This window comes from Xenopus laevis, chromosome 1S (genome assembly GCF_017654675.1).
Source record: "Xenopus laevis strain J_2021 chromosome 1S, Xenopus_laevis_v10.1, whole genome shotgun sequence".
NCBI lineage: Eukaryota > Metazoa > Chordata > Amphibia > Anura > Pipidae > Xenopus > Xenopus laevis.
The window spans coordinates 68,562,890-68,580,970 of record NC_054372.1 but is presented as its reverse complement, the minus strand read 5'-3'; the positions used below and the strand labels follow the sequence as shown (position 1 = coordinate 68,580,970).

General features: G+C 36.9%; 1 protein-coding gene across 6 annotated transcripts in view; it reads left to right on the top strand.

Annotated features, from left to right (window-relative positions):
* Positions 1-16,083, top strand: part of g3bp2.S (G3BP stress granule assembly factor 2 S homeolog) — a 28,867-nt gene extending 12,784 nt beyond the window's left edge. For 4 of the 6 annotated variants that reach the window (XM_018243440.2, XM_018243439.2, XM_018243441.2 and 1 more), the window contains exons 7-12: positions 1,809-1,989; positions 4,008-4,109; positions 10,592-10,694; positions 10,863-10,991; positions 13,087-13,205; positions 13,385-16,083. In XM_018243440.2, the coding sequence (XP_018098929.1) occupies positions 1,809-1,989; positions 4,008-4,109; positions 10,592-10,694; positions 10,863-10,991; positions 13,087-13,205; positions 13,385-13,657 (907 nt within the window). In that variant the 3' untranslated portion in view covers positions 13,658-16,083. The remainder of the gene's footprint in view (positions 1-1,808; positions 1,990-4,007; positions 4,110-10,591; positions 10,695-10,862; positions 10,992-13,086; positions 13,206-13,384) is intronic. The other 2 variants (XM_018243442.2, XM_018243444.2) reach the window with 1 other exon arrangement.
* Positions 16,084-18,081: the final 1,998 nt, after the last annotated feature.

Here is an 18,081-nt window from a genome sequence, read left to right as displayed (position 1 = left end):
TACATTTATTCATAGGTCGTGGAGGGGCTTGGGCAGGCCAATCCTGAACTAAATGAAAAGCTCTTCCTGCCTGAGATGGTCTGGCTGCCATCACACTGTGCATGTCCCTCCCCATCCACTGACATCAGAAATAGGTTGGGTGGACCTGGGTGTAGAAACCATGATTGTTTGTAGGTTGGGTTGAGAAGAGGGCATGCTAGTGTCTTGTTCAGCTCTAGTTATGCATTTTCCGTCTTTGACTGGAAAGTGGAGTGTGGGTGATATTACAAAAGATTACCCTATTTATTAATTTTAATAAACAAATAAAAAAGGGTATCTTCAGAGGAATATTTAGTTCACTGTAATAATAATCCTATTACAAGCAAACTCATTAACTGCTATTTAAGTGATTAAATAAAGGTGGAGACAATTTTTTAAGAGCAATTATCTTCTATCCAGCTTCCTCTACCCTCCTGGGTAATATGAGCTTCCTTCAGTAGTCTAGACTCACTCATTAGAACTTTTTAGTAGGGTTCATCTCAGCAGTGCATTAATTTGAGATAATTTACACCATTTTGGTAGTCTGCAGCGATAATGTCAACCAGGGTACTCTCTCCATGGAACAACTACGTTGGCACAACAGCCTGCTTCAGCCTAGTGTGCATGCTCCCTTCCCTTGTTTACGTGATTGACGCCCCCTCCCATCACTATACCTTCTCTTTCATTGACACTAGAACAAGGAGAGGATACTTGAGCAAGTGGAGGTGGAGTCTAACTAGGCCAAAGGCTACTCTACCTATCGCTCCATCTACTGTATCTCTCTCCAGAAAGCTCTTAATTATGGAAGACCATCTCCCATAGGCTCCATTATATCCACATAATCCAAATTTTTAATAATGTTCTCATTATCCTTTCTCAGTAATAATAAAACAATACCTTGTACACTCTATCAAAACTAAAATATAATTAATCCTTATTGGAAATAAAAACAGCCTATTGAATGTTTAATTAATGTTTAATTTAATTAATGATTTTTTAGCAGACTTAAAGGGCACCTATCACAGCCAAAATCAAACACATATTAACAATCTGACCAGTACAAGCTAAACACGTTTAATCAAACTACATATATAGTTTTTTGAAAAAACTGCAGGTTTTAAAAAAAAAAATCCCTTACTTTGTCAAATGGGTTCTTTCACTGAGGGAGGCCATACTGTGACTATAACAGAGACTCTAATATGCAAATTTCAGGAGCATGCTCAGATTGTAACACTGCTTTGAGTATTTTACCCAGAATGCCTTGTTTTAGTAAACTCCTCCACTAGAAGTATCAGGAGATTTCCCTATCTGCTGGTGATGTTATTATGCAAATAAAGGGCACACACTAACTTCCAGCAGGTGGCAGCACTACTGAACAGCAGCTAACACAGAGGTTTGGCTGATTTGAAAATAGCTTAGAAGGGTTGATAGCAAGCAAGGAATTTAAACTGAGCATGTGCGAGATTTCAGAGCTACAGTTGGCTGGGAAGATATAGGTAGGAGGAGCCAGTGAAATCCAAGATGCCTGCCTCAGCTAGAACTGCAGGGGAGATAGGGGAGATCTTGCAGAAGGTATAGTGAGCTGATCGTTTACATTATACAAATAATTCTAACTGTTTTAAAAATCGGATTTCTTGAACTTTCACATAGTGTATTTACTCAGTAAATGATTTTGGTCATGATTAGTGCCCTTTAAGGTACAGAGATCCAAATTATAGAAAGATCCATTACCATAAAACCCCTTTCTGGATAACATAGCTGTACAAACTTTGTCTTTAAAATGTTTTTAGAAATGGAGTGGAGGAAACATTAGAGGAGCCAGTTAATGAACTGGAACCAGAATCTGAACCAGAAATTAAGGATGAGGAGATAAAACCAGAAACAGAAGAAAAAGTGCAAGAGGAGTTGGAAGAAAAGTCACCAACCCCACCGCCTGCTGAACCTACTGTTCTACCACAAGAACCACCCAAGGTTAAACTTTATACCTAGTTTATACTGTAGAAGCTACTTTTATACATGAATATATTACCTTAAATCTTTATAAACTTGGAAACATTTAACTGTATCTAATTTTACTAACTAATTTTTATCCAGTTGTAATTGCAGTACAGGAATACCTATATTTTAAAGGACAAGGAACGCCTGGATATAATATTGTGTTCAGGGAAAGGCATACCTCAATACAGTTTAGTAGAACCATCAGTTCGTTGAAGAGTTAAGCCGTTTAGAAGACCCGAAAATGTTTTCGCAAAAGCGCTTAGTATATAGAGACTGCAACCCACAATGCATCACTTTGCCATCAAGACTAAGACCAGATCGCATGCGCAGTACTTATTTTTCTGATTTGGCACATGCACAGATGATATGGCTTGTGAGCCTTGCTTGACAAAGGGGCGGAGCCCCGAAACGTTGCACCACCGCAGTAAAAACTTTTGCAAGGGCTCGCCCTGCAGATACAAGTCTCGTGTGCCGGTGTGTTCTTTTGTTCTAGTTACTGGGAGGTCACCGTACCCTCCATTCATCGAGCACCGAGCTAATCTACACATCTACATAACGGGTGTGCGAGGGTCTACTCCAATCGAAGTTGTGAGCCTTGCTGTCATGCATCAGCACAAATTTGCCTGCCTTCAATAAAAGCTTAACCAACAGGAACCACTATTGGCGGTTGTAATAGTTATGCATGCCCCAATCTCTCCTACATAGACCCTGGGCGGCTATAGAACAGAGTTTATTTATGATAAGCTGTTTAGTTACAGTGCACGGCATATACTGTAACGAGCAGCAGTGCGGGTGGCGAGTTTTCATGCAGATCGACGGAAAGGATGCAACTGATTAAGTGGTTTAAACATGGCAGATGCAAAATGCTTGAGAAGGGGAAAACTACACAACAATTTTATTGCTGTTAAAAACTGTATTTTCAAAAATAAAGTTAGCGATCTGGGAGCACAAGAGGCACCTAATTAATGATGAAGTACATTTAAAAAGGGCTTTCCTTGTCCTTTAAATGGGAAATGTTAGACCTTATTAGCAGCTCAGATACTAAAAGGAAAATCTTCTCACAGGAATAGGTAGCGCACAGGTAACATAGGATGGCAGTTCTCCCCTCTCAGCTAAACCCAAACATAAGCTGTATAATGAAAGTCATTTGCAAGTGAAACATGAAATCCAAATTCTTTTTTTCATTAAAACATCCATAACTTTTATAAAGGAGTTTATATATTTGAGCTGTCAATTATATATTGCCTGCCCCGCCTCTATGCCTGAGGCAAAGAGATGGCAGGCTGTTACTTTCACTTTTAATTCAGCAGTTACTAGATGTCACTACAATCCTTACAGTCCCCCACTTTCCTCACACTCTATAATTGTGTAAGGAACTGAACATGGACATTAGGTCTTCTATTCTGGCTCATTTACAAGCTTTTGTGATGATACATAAGTTGTCTTAAAAACATTTGCCACAAAATGACGCCTGCCTGCTTGCTGTGATTGTGGAACTCCAAGACTGACGGAAACAAAATTTAAATGTATATACTGTGAATAGATTTTATTTTGCTCAACTAACATAATACGATTTAGAATTATTTCTTAGGGTGACAGGTCCCCTTTAATATGGTGTTATCTTTTGACTAATTTAACAGAGCTTTTTATGCTAAAGCATGTGGTTGCTTGTAGGGAAAATCATTACATTATCCTCTGCTCTGATATCATGTTAATGCATATGTAGTTGTCACTAGATGCTTAATATATTGATAATGTTTTTTATAGCTTGAAATTGCTTACGTTGTTCTGTGCAGAGTAGTTCAAATAGCAATGTAATGATATCTAGAGCACCATAAAATAATCAACATATTTTTTTATTATAAACTTATTTTACCACTGAAAATAAACTAATAGTGTATTTGCCTTAATAGATTTGTATATAGTTTTTTTTTTATTTATTGAACAATAAGAGCAGGTTGTAAAGTCTTGGCATTTATTATTTTCTGTAGGCTTTCTCCTGGGCATCAGTGACCAGTAAAAACCTGCCTCCCAGTGGTACTGTGCCAGCATCAGGAATACCACCCCATGTAATTAAAGCTCCAGCCTCACAGGTAATCAATCTGTGACTGCTCCTTCAAACATTATTTTGACACTTAGTTTACTTCTCATGGCCTAGAATGTTGTTTTAAGAGTTCTCTCCAAATCACAGTACGTATTATGTTTTTTTCTGATCGGCTGCACTGGCATGAACACTTGTATGGGGTGTTTATAGGCGTGTCTACTGGAGGCAGGACATATTAAAACTCTGTTCCTTCTCTCTTATCCATACTCTCAGGAATGCCTTTATTCTGTAGGTCTCCATGTGGAAATTTCCCAGCTGTTCTACATATAAAAGTGTTTCAGGATAAAAAATGTATTCCGTAGCACAAATTCAAATTTAATTTTTTATAAGACTGCTGCGATCTATTTGCTGTATGAAGCCAAGACCAATTTATAACCGCGAATAAGGGATGAAATTGGGGATGGTACTGAAGCCTGTTTTTCCAAATCGGTGGCACATAGACTGTCTGTTGCCGCTTCCTGTAGCGGATCACTTCCCATTCAAATAAACGGAGGGATAGTCTGTACAGTGGCATTTACCACACAGGACAGCAATGGTGCAATTAATTGGGGAAATTTGCCCCCACAGAGTGATGTGTGGTGCTTACCATTAATGTAAGAAGGCAGGTGTCTGGCACCTGGCACATTTTATACCTCTAATTACAAAGTCCTAAGTTTTTACTATATAGTTTCAATTGGTACTCGAAACTGTCAATGTTTAACTTTAACCTGATCTTAGTTGCCAGTTTACCTTTAAAAGGACACTGTTGTAATAAAATAAGAGTTGTTTTACTTCCTGAAAACTATATACACAGTTTCATGTATGAGGGTGTTATTGGAAAATATTTATTTTTAACTTCGAAAACTTGTTGCCATTTTGAAGAAATTTGATCATTGCTATATTTATTTTTAGATTGCCCAAAAAATGCCTCCAGATCCCCCTAAAATCACCCCATTGACTTATATGACTGATGCCTCAAAGTGTTCAAGTGCTTTCTGGCAGTTTAGTTTGGAATTATGGACTGCCTCAATTCCAGACATACAGTGGTGTGAAAAACTATTTGCCCCCCTTCCTGATTTTTTATTCTTTTGCATGTTTGTCACACTTAAATGTTTCTGCTCATCAAAAACCGTTAACTATTAGTCAAAGATAACATAATTGAACACAAATTGCAGTTTTTAAATGAAGGTTTACGTTATTAAGGGAGAAAAAAAAACTCCAAATCTACATGGGCCTGTGTGAAAAAGTGATTGCCCCCCTTGTTAAAAAATAACTTAACTGTGGTTTATCACACCTGAGTTCAATTTCAAAGGTTATAAAGCCATTTCTAAAGCTTTGGGACTCCAGCGAACCACAGTGAGAGCCATTATCCACAAATGGCAAAAACATGGAACAGTGGTGAACCATCCCAGGAGTGGCCGGCCGACCAAAATTACCCCAAGAGCGCAGAGACAACTCATCCGAGAGGCCACAAAAGACCCCAGGACAACATCTAAAGAACTGCAAGCCTCACTTGCCTCAATTAAGGTCAGTGTTCACGACTCCACCATAAGAAAGAGACTGGGCAAAAACGGCCTGCATGGCAGATTTCCAAGGCGCAAACCACTTTTAAGCAAAAAGAACATTAAGGCTCGTCTCAATTTTGCTAAAAAACATCTCAATGATTGCCAAGACTTTTGGGAAAATACCTTGTGGACCGACGAGACAAAAGTTGAACTTTTTGGAAGGTGCGCGTCCCGTTACATCTGGCGTAAAAGTAACACAGCATTTCAGAAAAAGAACATCATACAAACAGTAAAATATGGTGGTGGTAGTGTGATGGTCTGGGGTTGTTTTGCTGCTTCTACTGTCTACCAAAAAATCCTGAAGGAGAATGTCCGGCCATCTGTTCGTCAACTCAAGCTGAAGCGATCTTGGCTGCTGCAGCAGGACAATGACCCAAAACACACCAGCAAATCCACCTCTGAATGGCTGAAGAAAAACAAAATGAAGACTTTGGAGTGGCCTAGTCAAAGTCCTGACCTGAATCCTATTGAGATGTTGTGGCATGACCTTAAAAAGGCGGTTCATGCTAGAAAACCCTCAAATAAAGCTGAATTACAACAATTCTGCAAAGATGAGTGGGCCAAAATTCCTCCAGAGCGCTGTAAAAGACTCGTTGCAAGTTATCGCAAACGCTTGATTGCAGTTATTGCTGCTAAGGGTGGCCCAACCAGTTATTCGGTTCAGGGGGCAATTACTTTTTCACACAGGTTTGGATTTCTTTTCTCCCTAAATAATAAAAACCCTCATTTAAAAACTGCATTTTGTGTTTACTTGTGTTATCTTTGACTAATAGTTAAATGTGTTTGATGATCAGAAACATTTTGTGTGACAAACATGCAAAAGAATAAGAAATCAGGAAGGGGGCAAATAGTTTTTCACACCACTGTATGCTGTGAAGCACTTGCGTTTTTCAGGTGACTACCATCATTTTTAAAGGTGGTTTGGTGTAAAGTGGTGGGGTTAAATGTGTTAAATCGAAGCACCAAAATCTTGCCATGTTGCATAGAAGTCAGTGGTCTAATAGAAGTCAGTGGTCTAAAACCACTATTCACACTAATATGAGAACCTGGCAGCCTGATTATAAATTTTACACTTGGAAAATGGAAGAGCCTTGAAGGCTTCAAAAGTAGACGTAGGTATTATTATTTTTTAACCTTTTATTATCATTCTAGGATTTAAAAGAATAATTAGTAATTTAGTAAACAAGTATCATTCCTTATGTAGAGTTACCAGATCACTTTTAAATTCAGCCCTGCAACATGCATTTTAGATGTTCCTGAATTTTCAAGTTATCTGGGAACCTTATGTGGTGCTATACAGACAAATTCCTGTTACTGTTAAGAGCCAGTAAGGAACATATTTTCTTTTAATATGAAGCATTCTTTCATAATTACTTCTTATGTTAACCCAATCGGCTAAACATTATACATATTTTGAAATTTTTATAAAATCGTTTTGGGTTTGTGGTTTTATAGGTTAAAGGAAAAGTAACATCAAAAAAATAAGTGTTTTAAAGTAATAATATAATGCTGTGTTGCCCTGCACTGGTAAAACTACTGTGCTTCAGAAACACTACTATTGTTTATATTAATAAGCTGCTGTGTAGCAATGGGGCAGCCATTAAAAGGAGAAAAGGCTCAAGTTACACATCAGATTGCAGAAAGTAAGCTCGGTAGAACATAATGGTGGTATCTGTTATCAACTATTTAACCTGTGCCATATAGCTTTTTTCAATTTCCACAATTGCTACACAGCAGTTTGTTTATATGAACTATAGCAGTGTTTCTGAAGCAAACAGATTAGTTTTACCAGTGCAGGGCAACAGTATATGATATTTTTATTACTTTAAAACCCTTTCATTTTTTTGGAGTTACTATTCCTTTAAATAGCTTTCGCTTGACTAATAGGAAAGGTAATTAATGAGACCATAGTCCTTAGTGTCCTGACACTCTCCCTCTTTGTAGTATCCCTAGATAGTAAAAACAAGAGCTAGCAATCTCTTGAGATATCTCCACCTTCTGAAATTTCCTTTTCCAAATGATGGGTCTGGTTATGTAACAATGAATCTAAATGCTGAGATATACTAGAAATCTCACAAGACGGCATTGTGATGATACTTTAAGTGACTTCTGCAATAACTTAAAGTTGTCGTTGTCGTTTGCGCATGTGAATACCTCTTTGTGGGAATAACTGAAAAAAGTAATTTCAAGTTGAATTAATTGTAAAACATTGTCGTTATACCCTCTTGTGAGAATCACTATTGCCATTTAAAGAGGCAAATATTGTCATTTTAAAAGGCAAATATTTGCAGGCAGTGGGCGCTAGTCACCTTAACAACAATATTCACAAATGTCAGTGTAAAGAGGAATAACCTTTACAGTAATTGTGAGGTCTTAGAAGTAATTTGAATATCAGTAAAAGGATATATTTAGAGATGTATAGCTTAAAGGGGGTAACTTTTACTATATATTTGGTTACAAAATCTTTTACCACCACATTAGCAAAGGAAACATATCTGGAGTGGCTGTTATACTTCAGAAATGTAAATAATGTAAACGGTACTTAGTAATTACATTAAACACACTTTACAGCTAATAGCTGTAGAATATTCGGTAAGGAAGTCAAAAATCCGCATACAGTGGTGCTTGAAAGTTTACAAGCCCTTGAAAATGTTTATATATTTTCTATATAAATGTGACCTTGATTTTCAAGCAAGTCCTAAAAATAGATGATGAAAACCTAGTTAACCAAATGAAACAAAAATTATTATATTTGGTCATGTATATATGGATATAAATTATCCAATAACATCTGCATGTGGAAAAAGTAAGTGAATCCTTAAGATTATCATGTACAGATATGGGACTTGTTATCCAGAATGCTCGGGACCTGGGGCTTTCTGGATAACAAATCTTTCTGTAATTTGGATCTTTACACCTTAAGGCTAAGGCCACACTAGGCGATAGCGCCGCGATGTCGCCGCGACTTTTAAGCCGCAATCGCTGGGGAAACTTTTGCGCTGGCGTCTATGGGGAATCGCGAAAAATCGCCAGCGTAAAAACACACGCGGCGATCTTTTCTCTACTGTCGCTCGAAATTGCCTCGCTAGGCGATTTCGAGCGACAATAGAAAAAAGATCGCCGCGTGTGTTTTTACGTTGGCGATTTTTCGCGATTCCCCATAGACGCCAGCGCAAAAGTTTCCCCAGCGATTGCGGCTTAAAAGTCGCGGCGAAAAGTCGCCGCGAGTCAAATCGCGGCGCTATCGCCTAGTGTGGCCTTAGCCTAAGTCTACTAGAAAATCATGTAAACATTTAAATTAACCTAATAGGCTGGTTCTGTGTCTAATAATGATTAATTATATCTTAGTTTGAATTGAAGTACGAGGTACTTTTTTACTATTACAGAGAAAAAGGAAATCAATTTAAAAAAAATTGGATTATTTGGTTAAAATTGAGTCTCCATGAGACTGCCTTTCCGCTGAGCTTTCTGGATCATGGGTTTCTGGGTAAAAAGATCCCATACCTGTAATTTGAAGGTGAAATCAGAATCTGGCGTTTTCAGCCAGTGGGAGGAAAAGTAGGTGTGATTGAGAGACCCAGCAAAGTCCTATCGCCCATACAACACATTTTGGAATGTGTATCATTGCTCAATCAATGGAAGTGTCTGAGGACCTCGGAAAAAGAGTTCTTGATGCCCATAAAGTTGGAAAAGCCTACAAGACTATCTCTAAAGAGTTTGGACTCCACCAATCAACAGTCAGACAGATTGTTTACAATGGTGGAAATTCAAGAACCTTGTTGCCCTACTCAGACGTAGTCAACCATCAAAGATGACTCCAACTGCAAAGTGTCTTAATAGTCTGAGAGGTTACAAAGGAACAAGAGGATAAATTCTAAGAAACAGAAGGTCTGTTGATATTCATCAGTCCGCCATAAGGAGAACACTGAATAGCAAGAAAAAACCCTCCACAAAAATATTGCTGACCATCTACAGTTTGGAATCCCGTGGACAAACCAGAAGGATATTGAAAGAATGTTTTGTGGATGGATGAAGCCAAATATAACTCTTTTACATTGTTGTTACATTTGGAGAAAGGAAAACACTGCATTCTAGCATAAGAACCTTATCCCATCTGTGAGACATGGTGGTGGGAGTATTCTGATTTGGGCCTGTTTTCCTGTATCTGGGCCTGAGCAGGTTGACATTGTTAATAGAACAATTAATTCTGAGCTATACCAGATAATTCTAAAGGAAAATGTCAATACATCTGTTCGTGAACTGGATGTAAAGAGACAGTGGGTCATGCAGCAAAACAAGAATCCTAAACACACAAGTCATTCTACCGAAGAATGGTTAAAAAAGAATAAAGTGAATGTTCTGCTATGGCCAAGTCAAAGTCCGGACCTTAATCCAATTGAAATGTTGTGGAAAGACCTAAAGCAAACGGCTCATGTGAGAAAACCAAGTCACATCCAAGAGCTGAAGCTGTTTTGTATGGAAGAGTGGGCTAAAATTCCTCCAAGTTGATGTGAAGCACTGATCAACTGTTACCGCAAACCTTTAATTGCAGCTATTGCTTCACAATGGGGTCACAGCAAATACCGAACAAAAGTAAGAGAATACTGATTACTTACTTTTGCCAAGAGCATAAATGTTATTGCATCATTTTTTTCAATATAAATACATTCGCAAATATAATCATTTTTGTTTCATTTGTTAATTGGGGTTTCTGCATGTACTTCAGGACTTATTTCAAAAGTAGACAATTTTTTGAGTTACATTCATATAAATATATAACACTACTGTATGTTTCTGGCCTTGGTCGCAAGATTGAACTTCAAAAATACTTGGTCTGGACATGTACTTAAACTTAAATTTTTTCATTAGGCACTGCCCTATGACTTGTTTCAACTTACTCTGTTTCTTTCGTTCTGTTTTGCTATAGACAAGAATAGATGTTAAACCAGAAGCTCCAGTCCAGTCTCCCCGTGTAAGAGAACAGCGTCCACGGGAAAGACCAGCTTTTCAACCAAGAGGGCCAAGGGCAGGTAATAATGCTACTTATCCGACTGCATCCTAATTCACCTTTCTATTAAAAAAAAAAAAAAAATATATATATATATATATATATATATATATATATATATATATATATATATATATATATATATATATATATATATATATATATAAAAATCCTTTTTAAATATTTATAGGTCGCAGTGACAATGAACAGGCAGAGTCTGATAATCGTCGTATGTACCGTTATCCTGACAGTCACCAACTGTTTGTTGGAAATTTGCCACATGATATTGATGAAAGTGAGCTGAAAGAGTTCTTTATGAGTGAGTAGACCTTCCTTTAAATTATAGTCTGTTGTGATACCCTATTCAGTAGCAGAACAGTGCTTTTTTGTGGAAAAACTTGAGAATGCAGTATGTTATTGCCATTTGCATGTATATGTGTAAAAAGGAAAGAAATATGAAATAAACTGCACTTCCTCTTTGCATACTTTATAGCACTGTATCATAGCTTTGGGGCTGCTATTTATAGTACACATCAACGTGGGATACATAAGAAACATTGGGTAAAGTTTTACTACCACCAGAAGGCAGGCCATAAGAAACAGACCATCCAATGCCTGCCAGCTGCTGTACTTCCCTTTGCCCTTCAGGAAGTATACATTCTGGATGTACTGGTACCTCATCCAAAAACACAGGCTGTCTGGTACCCAGTGTGTGGTCACACTGGGGACCTGATTCTGTGTGCTTACTCCATCAAGAGCCTCGTTGCTTTCCATTTCAAGCGCCACATGGGTAATCAAGGACTTTCAGGCCTGCAATCAGGAGGTATCTGCTGGGGGTGGGGGCTCTGCAGCAAGAACTTGCTTGCAGTGTTTGCCCCTTTCTATTCTCTGCCCGGGTGGCTAAGACTGTTGAAACCATGAAATGACAAGCCAGCTGATTAAAGGTGGCCATAGACATTAATATTTTTTAAGATTTGAGCTGCGTTTGATTATCATAAGACCAAGCTTATCCTGTAATGATCATTTAAATGGGCGATTTGTCCATCAACTAAATAAACCATTTCAAGCGATATCATCTAGTTGAAGCTGTGAAAACTGTGGGTAGCTGGAAAATGGATATATTTCACTATGAAAAATGCATTTCTAACCTGACCGATCAATTTTTCCAACTGATATCAGACAAAAAAGCATTAGATGTGCGATCATTTGGTGTCCGTAAACCTTGTCATAATTATATGGATTAGTAGTATCGCACTAAAATTTGTAGTTTATAAAGTAACAACCAGGAGTTAAGCAAATGCTGCTTTATAGCAATTTATATTACAAATAAATTTAAAAACACTGAAATGAAATTTTGAATGTATATTGGAAAGTTGCTTAAATGTGTTATTTTATATTTTTTATTAGGCAAATTTTTATCTATCTATCTATCTATCTATCTATCTATCTATCTATCTATCTATATCCCAAAACACAGTACAGCTTTACTATGTAAAAAACAAACATTATCTCAAACTAATTGCAGTTATTTTAATTGATACTACTAAACATAAGGTAAATTGGATCATGGTAGAGGAGAAGATGTCCAGCGTTCTATTAGACTCCCACCAAAAAGTTTTACAGGTTTGGACACCATTGTTAATATATAGGTACTGTATAGATAGCCCAATGGCCCTTTTGAGCATATAACTTTGTAATTTATACTCCCCTTCCTTACGAGGAATCATGGGTAATTCACTGTGATAGGTTTAAGTTTAATTATAAGAAACTTCTTACGCCATGGCATTGGTGATTGGATGAACAGTATCAAACTACTGACCAATTCTGTATTATTGAACTTTTGCTTTAATAATATTGCAATATGGAACTGGTATTAATGACTTTACTATCACTGATGGTAGCCTTTCGGGGGTTTGCAGTTTCTTGGAAAAGGGTGGTAAATTCATAACAGGAAGTTTATCTTGTTAGTTTGGTTGTTTTGCCCATTTTAATTCTATATATCTATATCTATATATATATATATATATCTATATATCTATATAAATATATATCTATATATATATATATCTATATATATATATATCTATATATATATATATCTATATATATCTATATATATATATCTATATATATCTATATATATTATATATATATATTTTTTTTTTTTAATAACCTTACTGTTTTCTTTAGGCATTATTCTCCTATAATGTTTTGTTGTTTTTTGTTTTTTTGTTATACATAAAACAGAGTTCTGCCTTTTAGTGGTGAAAGCTATACCTTATGGTTCCTACGTCCCCAGGTTAATAAAGAGACAGGAATTTAATGTTAAATAGATATCACATGATATCCGACACACAACAAATGCTATTTGGTTTGATGAAATATATACTTAACATTTTTGTATACAATTTAAGGTTATGGAAATGTGATGGAGCTGCGTATTAATACCAAAGGTGTTGGCGGAAAACTACCAAACTTTGGCTTTGTTGTGTTTGATGACTCTGAGCCAGTTCAGCGAATTTTGCTTTCAAAAGTAAGTAGTACTATATTGTGCATAAAGCTACAAACTCAAGGGTATAAATGGTTCGCTATTAAAATGGACATCCGCCATCTATGCAAGTCAAGTAACCATTTTTTTAAAATAAAAAATCATTGGCTTTAAACACTAATAATAATATAGAATTTGTAATTGGTTCCTTCTTTTCTTACCAGCCTATTATGTTTCGTGGAGAGGTACGGTTAAATGTGGAAGAGAAGAAAACTAGAGCAGCAAGAGAAAGGGAAACTCGTGGTGGAGACGACCGCAGAGATATACGACGCAATGATAGGGGAACTGGAGGGCCTCGTGGGGTCATCGGTGGTGGAATGATTCGTGACAGGGATGGGAGGGGCCCTCCACCACGAGGAGGAATGGTCCAAAAGCTTGGCAGCGGAAGAGGAGGAGCTCCACCTGTAGAGGGTCGTTTCTCTGGCCAGCGCCGCTGAGTAGAGTCACTATTAACATCCAGTGAAGCCTACAGTGGTACCTTTATTCATAGTGTTTGCATTCTTGTTAATTTTTTTAGCTTTGGAATGTGACACAGCCTTTTTTCTCTTCCCATGATTTCTTTTGATGTGAGAAAAGCATCTTTTGTTACCAGTTTCAATTGAGGTGAACTTTCTTTTTTCCAGTTTCTCAGCAGGATTTAAACTGTTAATTTATACATCCCAACTTTGGAAATTTGAGAACGGAGATAACGTAGCGCTGCAAGTATTCACATGGGCATTGTAAGGCAACTTCCTGGTAAAATTCTCATAAAGCCCTCTGCTGCACATTTTAAGTATTAGAGTTTCTTCATTGGAGACAAGAGTAGTGCAACGTATGCCTCTTCTGTCACAAAAGAACAAGTGGTTCAAAGAATCTTAGAAAATAAACATGAGGATGTTCTAATTTTATTTGGTTTGCACACATATGCCACAAAACTGAGGGTAGGCAAACCATCGCAGATGTAAATTCTTCAAACCTCATAGTTCTGAACTTTATAGTGTGAATTTGATTCTTCAAAGGGTATCATCATATGCACTATTCAGGGTTTCGTACATGAAGATTTCTTTTTTTTTTTTTTTTTTGCACTTGCCCCTCTGACATGCACAGATGGGTGGCTGCTCAATCTTCTCCAACTCTCCAAACCCCCTTTTTTCAGCTTTGTACAGTATAACTTGTACTGAAATGTCTTTGTTTTCTGGTAATGTAATAAGCATGATGGTGCCTTCTATGAACACATCATTCCAGTCCTTGCTGGTGATTTTGTACAGTGAATGACTTACTGTGCTGCAAAGCCAAACTGCTTCAATACGTTTAAGAATCATTGAAAAGCCTGCCTAACCAAACTGCAGTATGTGTATATGGGTAGACATTATTCAAGTTTTCATGTTTGCTATGGTTCACATTATCTACCGTTGGCATGCACTTGCCAGAAGTAGGGTCCAGTATGTGGAAAGGAGTCCTGATCATGTCTGTGTGTTTAAAGCCCTTAATGTAACTCTGTATAGAGTGTACAAAGGGGGTTATTTACATGGTGCCCTGCAAATGTCCAGTTGCAAAGGATTTACTGTAATGCTCCTCAAATAGACCAGCAGCTCTAAGTGTCTGCACTATACAGTATTGTACAGGGTTTTGTTTCTTAGCTTTGTTTTCCGTTCTGCACAAATACTGGAAAAACACATCATCCAAGGCTTTTGGTGGAAGCCCACATGTCCCTACAATTTTTTTTTTTCATGCAGCTTTTCCCTCAAATCGGCTACTCTTAATGCATCATTTCGGGATGGACTGTCTAGATCCACACATTCCAGTAAACTACAAGTGTAGCACAGGATACTGAGCAGCCCGGTGCAGTAAGGTACAATGGTGCCCATTGTGAACACTTAAAGTTGTTTTGAGAGGACAGAAGACCTTGTTCCACCGTAGTGGCAAAAATGCACATGGACTAACATGTTGCTTTCGACTTATGCAACTGTTTCCCGAGCCTTCATTCAAACTAACGATTGTGCACAAAATTATTTGATTTTCCGCTCGACATGGCAACGTTTTTACGTGTGTCGGATTTCTCATTTCTACCCCCCCAACCCTTTTTATGTTTGTCACTTGAGGTCTTCTGTGTTTGATGGCAAGTCTTGCACTATTTCATACATTTCTGGGATGCAGATTTCTCATGGTTATAATTTTATAGATACATTATATATTTTGTGTTATAAAAGTTTTGCATTTGCAATCTGTTACCTGGAAGTATTGTACTTGAATTCCCTAAGATACAAGCAAACCTCGGACTGTTTTTTGTCATTCCACTTTAGTGACGGAATTGTTTGCCAGCAATTCTGTTACTTGGTTTTGTTTTTATCCCTCCTCCCTCTTTTTTTTTTTTTGTTCCTTTTTTTCTTCACTGTTAAACCCCATCACCATCTGAACTACATAATGGCAAACTGAACTGGGAAAAGGCAACATAAGGAGCATAAGAGCCATTAAGCTTTCCAGTCTGCTTCATGCTTCAATACCTTGAATAAACATCCATGACGTTTACTCGGTGATTGTTCACCTTACTATACTGTGTACATTTAAGTGTTACTGTCTTACTGTCTTAATATTTCAGCAAATGTACCTCATCCAGCATAGTAGCGGTTCCTTTTCATTATTCTTTAATTTTTGCTTTATCATTGCACTTCTATTCCAACACAGTTGACACACCATATTTAATTCAGCGTAGAAGACCATTGGTGAATGGTTTACCAATCTTAGCTGTAATGTGTTGAACATTATATGCCAATAGATTATAGTACATTTGTTGCAGATGATGGAGAGTATTTTGACTTCAGTTTTTTTCCATATTTGAATGTGTTCAGACTAAACATATAATAAAAAAAACTACTGATGTCTACAGAATGTTGATCTCCGTCATTCTATTTAAATATCTGTGTTTTTCTTTACTTAAACGAAAGAGTTGCATATGCAGCATAATACAGCAGGGTTTAATATAATGCTAAATCAGGACTTGCTTCAAAGAAAAACATTATTTGATGAGAACTATTCAAGCCGGCTATTCATTTTATTTGGGTGTTGTAGACTTTTCTAGGGATAATACAGGTATACATGCAGCATGCCTTTTGTTCCATATTTGACCTACATCGTATTCTTCATTTATTGTAATATATTAAGTTTTGACCCCAAATTTTAGTTACCCATACTTTCTTTTTCTTGATAGGTGCTTAGTGATAGACTCTACAAGGAGTCTTATCTCTTTAAATATATGCCCCTGAAAGCCTGGCAATTTTTGTTATTTCCATGTGTTGGTAAAGTTGAATGCTTCATTATTTACAAGAATATGTTGTGTATAGTGCAGAGCTGATATTTTCTTCCCTGTAGTTCCCTGCTCATTATTATTAACAGGTATGGGACCTATTATCCAGAATGCTCGGGACCTGGAGTTTTCCTGATAACTGAACTTTCTGTAATTTGGATCTTCATACCTAAAGTATACTAGAAAATTATGTAAACATTAAATAAACACCAAAAACTGGTTTTGTTTCCAATAAAGGTGAATTATATCTTAGTTTGGATCAAGTACAAGGTACTGTTTTTTTTATTAGAGAAAAAGGAAATATTTATTTTTTTTAAATTCGGATTACATTATAATAGAGTCTATGGGAAATGGCTGTTCAGTAATTCTGAGCTTTCTGGATAACGGATCCCATACCTGTATTGATAAAACAAATTCCAGAACATACCGAAGGGACACTGAATTGTGGATATGTAATGGTGTCACTAACAAGTGAATGCAAAGAAAATCTCAATGTTGGCAGTATTCACAGTGCAGCCCCAGTCATTTAGCTCTCATTACATTGCTAACTTTTCAGGTTCCTCACATGTAAACAAATAAAAATTATTTCATAAAGAGAAACCAAGATAATGAAAGTGTGAATGTCAGTAATGTGTTTAAAGCCATACCTTGACGTTTAAAGTGGTAGTTCATATTTAATTGTCACTATAGTGAGAAGGTAATATTCTGAAAAAATATGCAGTTTAAAAAAAAAAGTTGTTTAACGTTTTGTTATCTGGTTTATAATTTCAGATGCTACGCTATCCCATTGTAAAAATGGAAAGAAGCAGAAGGTGAACCATTAAAAAGCTAGAAAAAAAAAACTAATTTAAACAAAGCTGCAAAGAAATTATGGCCTATAAAATATTAAAGGAGAAGGAAAGCTACAGAGGCAGTTTATTGCCACAATAGTGCAAGCTAGAACGCTACATTTATTTTGTAGAATGTTTACCACACCTGAGTAAACTGCTCTAGAAATTCTTTGTTTATGATGGCAGCTGTCATATTAGCTTAGTAGCATTAATTAGCTAAGTAGCATTAACGTGAAAGTTTACATTTATATACTGTACACCTTTCGGATAATTAATATATAACTTGAGGAGACTTAAGCAGCTTTGGAATTGGAGTCTAATATGGTTTTGCTTGCACCTTCCAAGCTCACCCACTGAGTGTGTATGAGGCACTGGACCTCTTGCACATAGGACCACAACCTGGCTCCTATTTCATTCCACTAGCTGTGATATATCACACAGGCCAGTATTGCAAATTTGTAATTTCCATTTGTCCAATTCTTTTCTGTTTTGCTGATTGCTTTGCCCAATCTACAAAATCCCTACCCGATCTGCCCATGTGTCACTGGCCATGCCCCAGTATACATCACTATCACCACCACCATTACATCTGGGCTGGATTTTTTTTTAAGAAAGGTGGCAACACGATTTGCACATTAGAGTTTACAAAAGTAAAAGGGATTGGTGATTAACTGCTATGCAGTCAGTCACAGGTGGAATTCTTAAAGGGATACTGTCATGGGAAAAATTTTTTTTTTCAAAATGAATC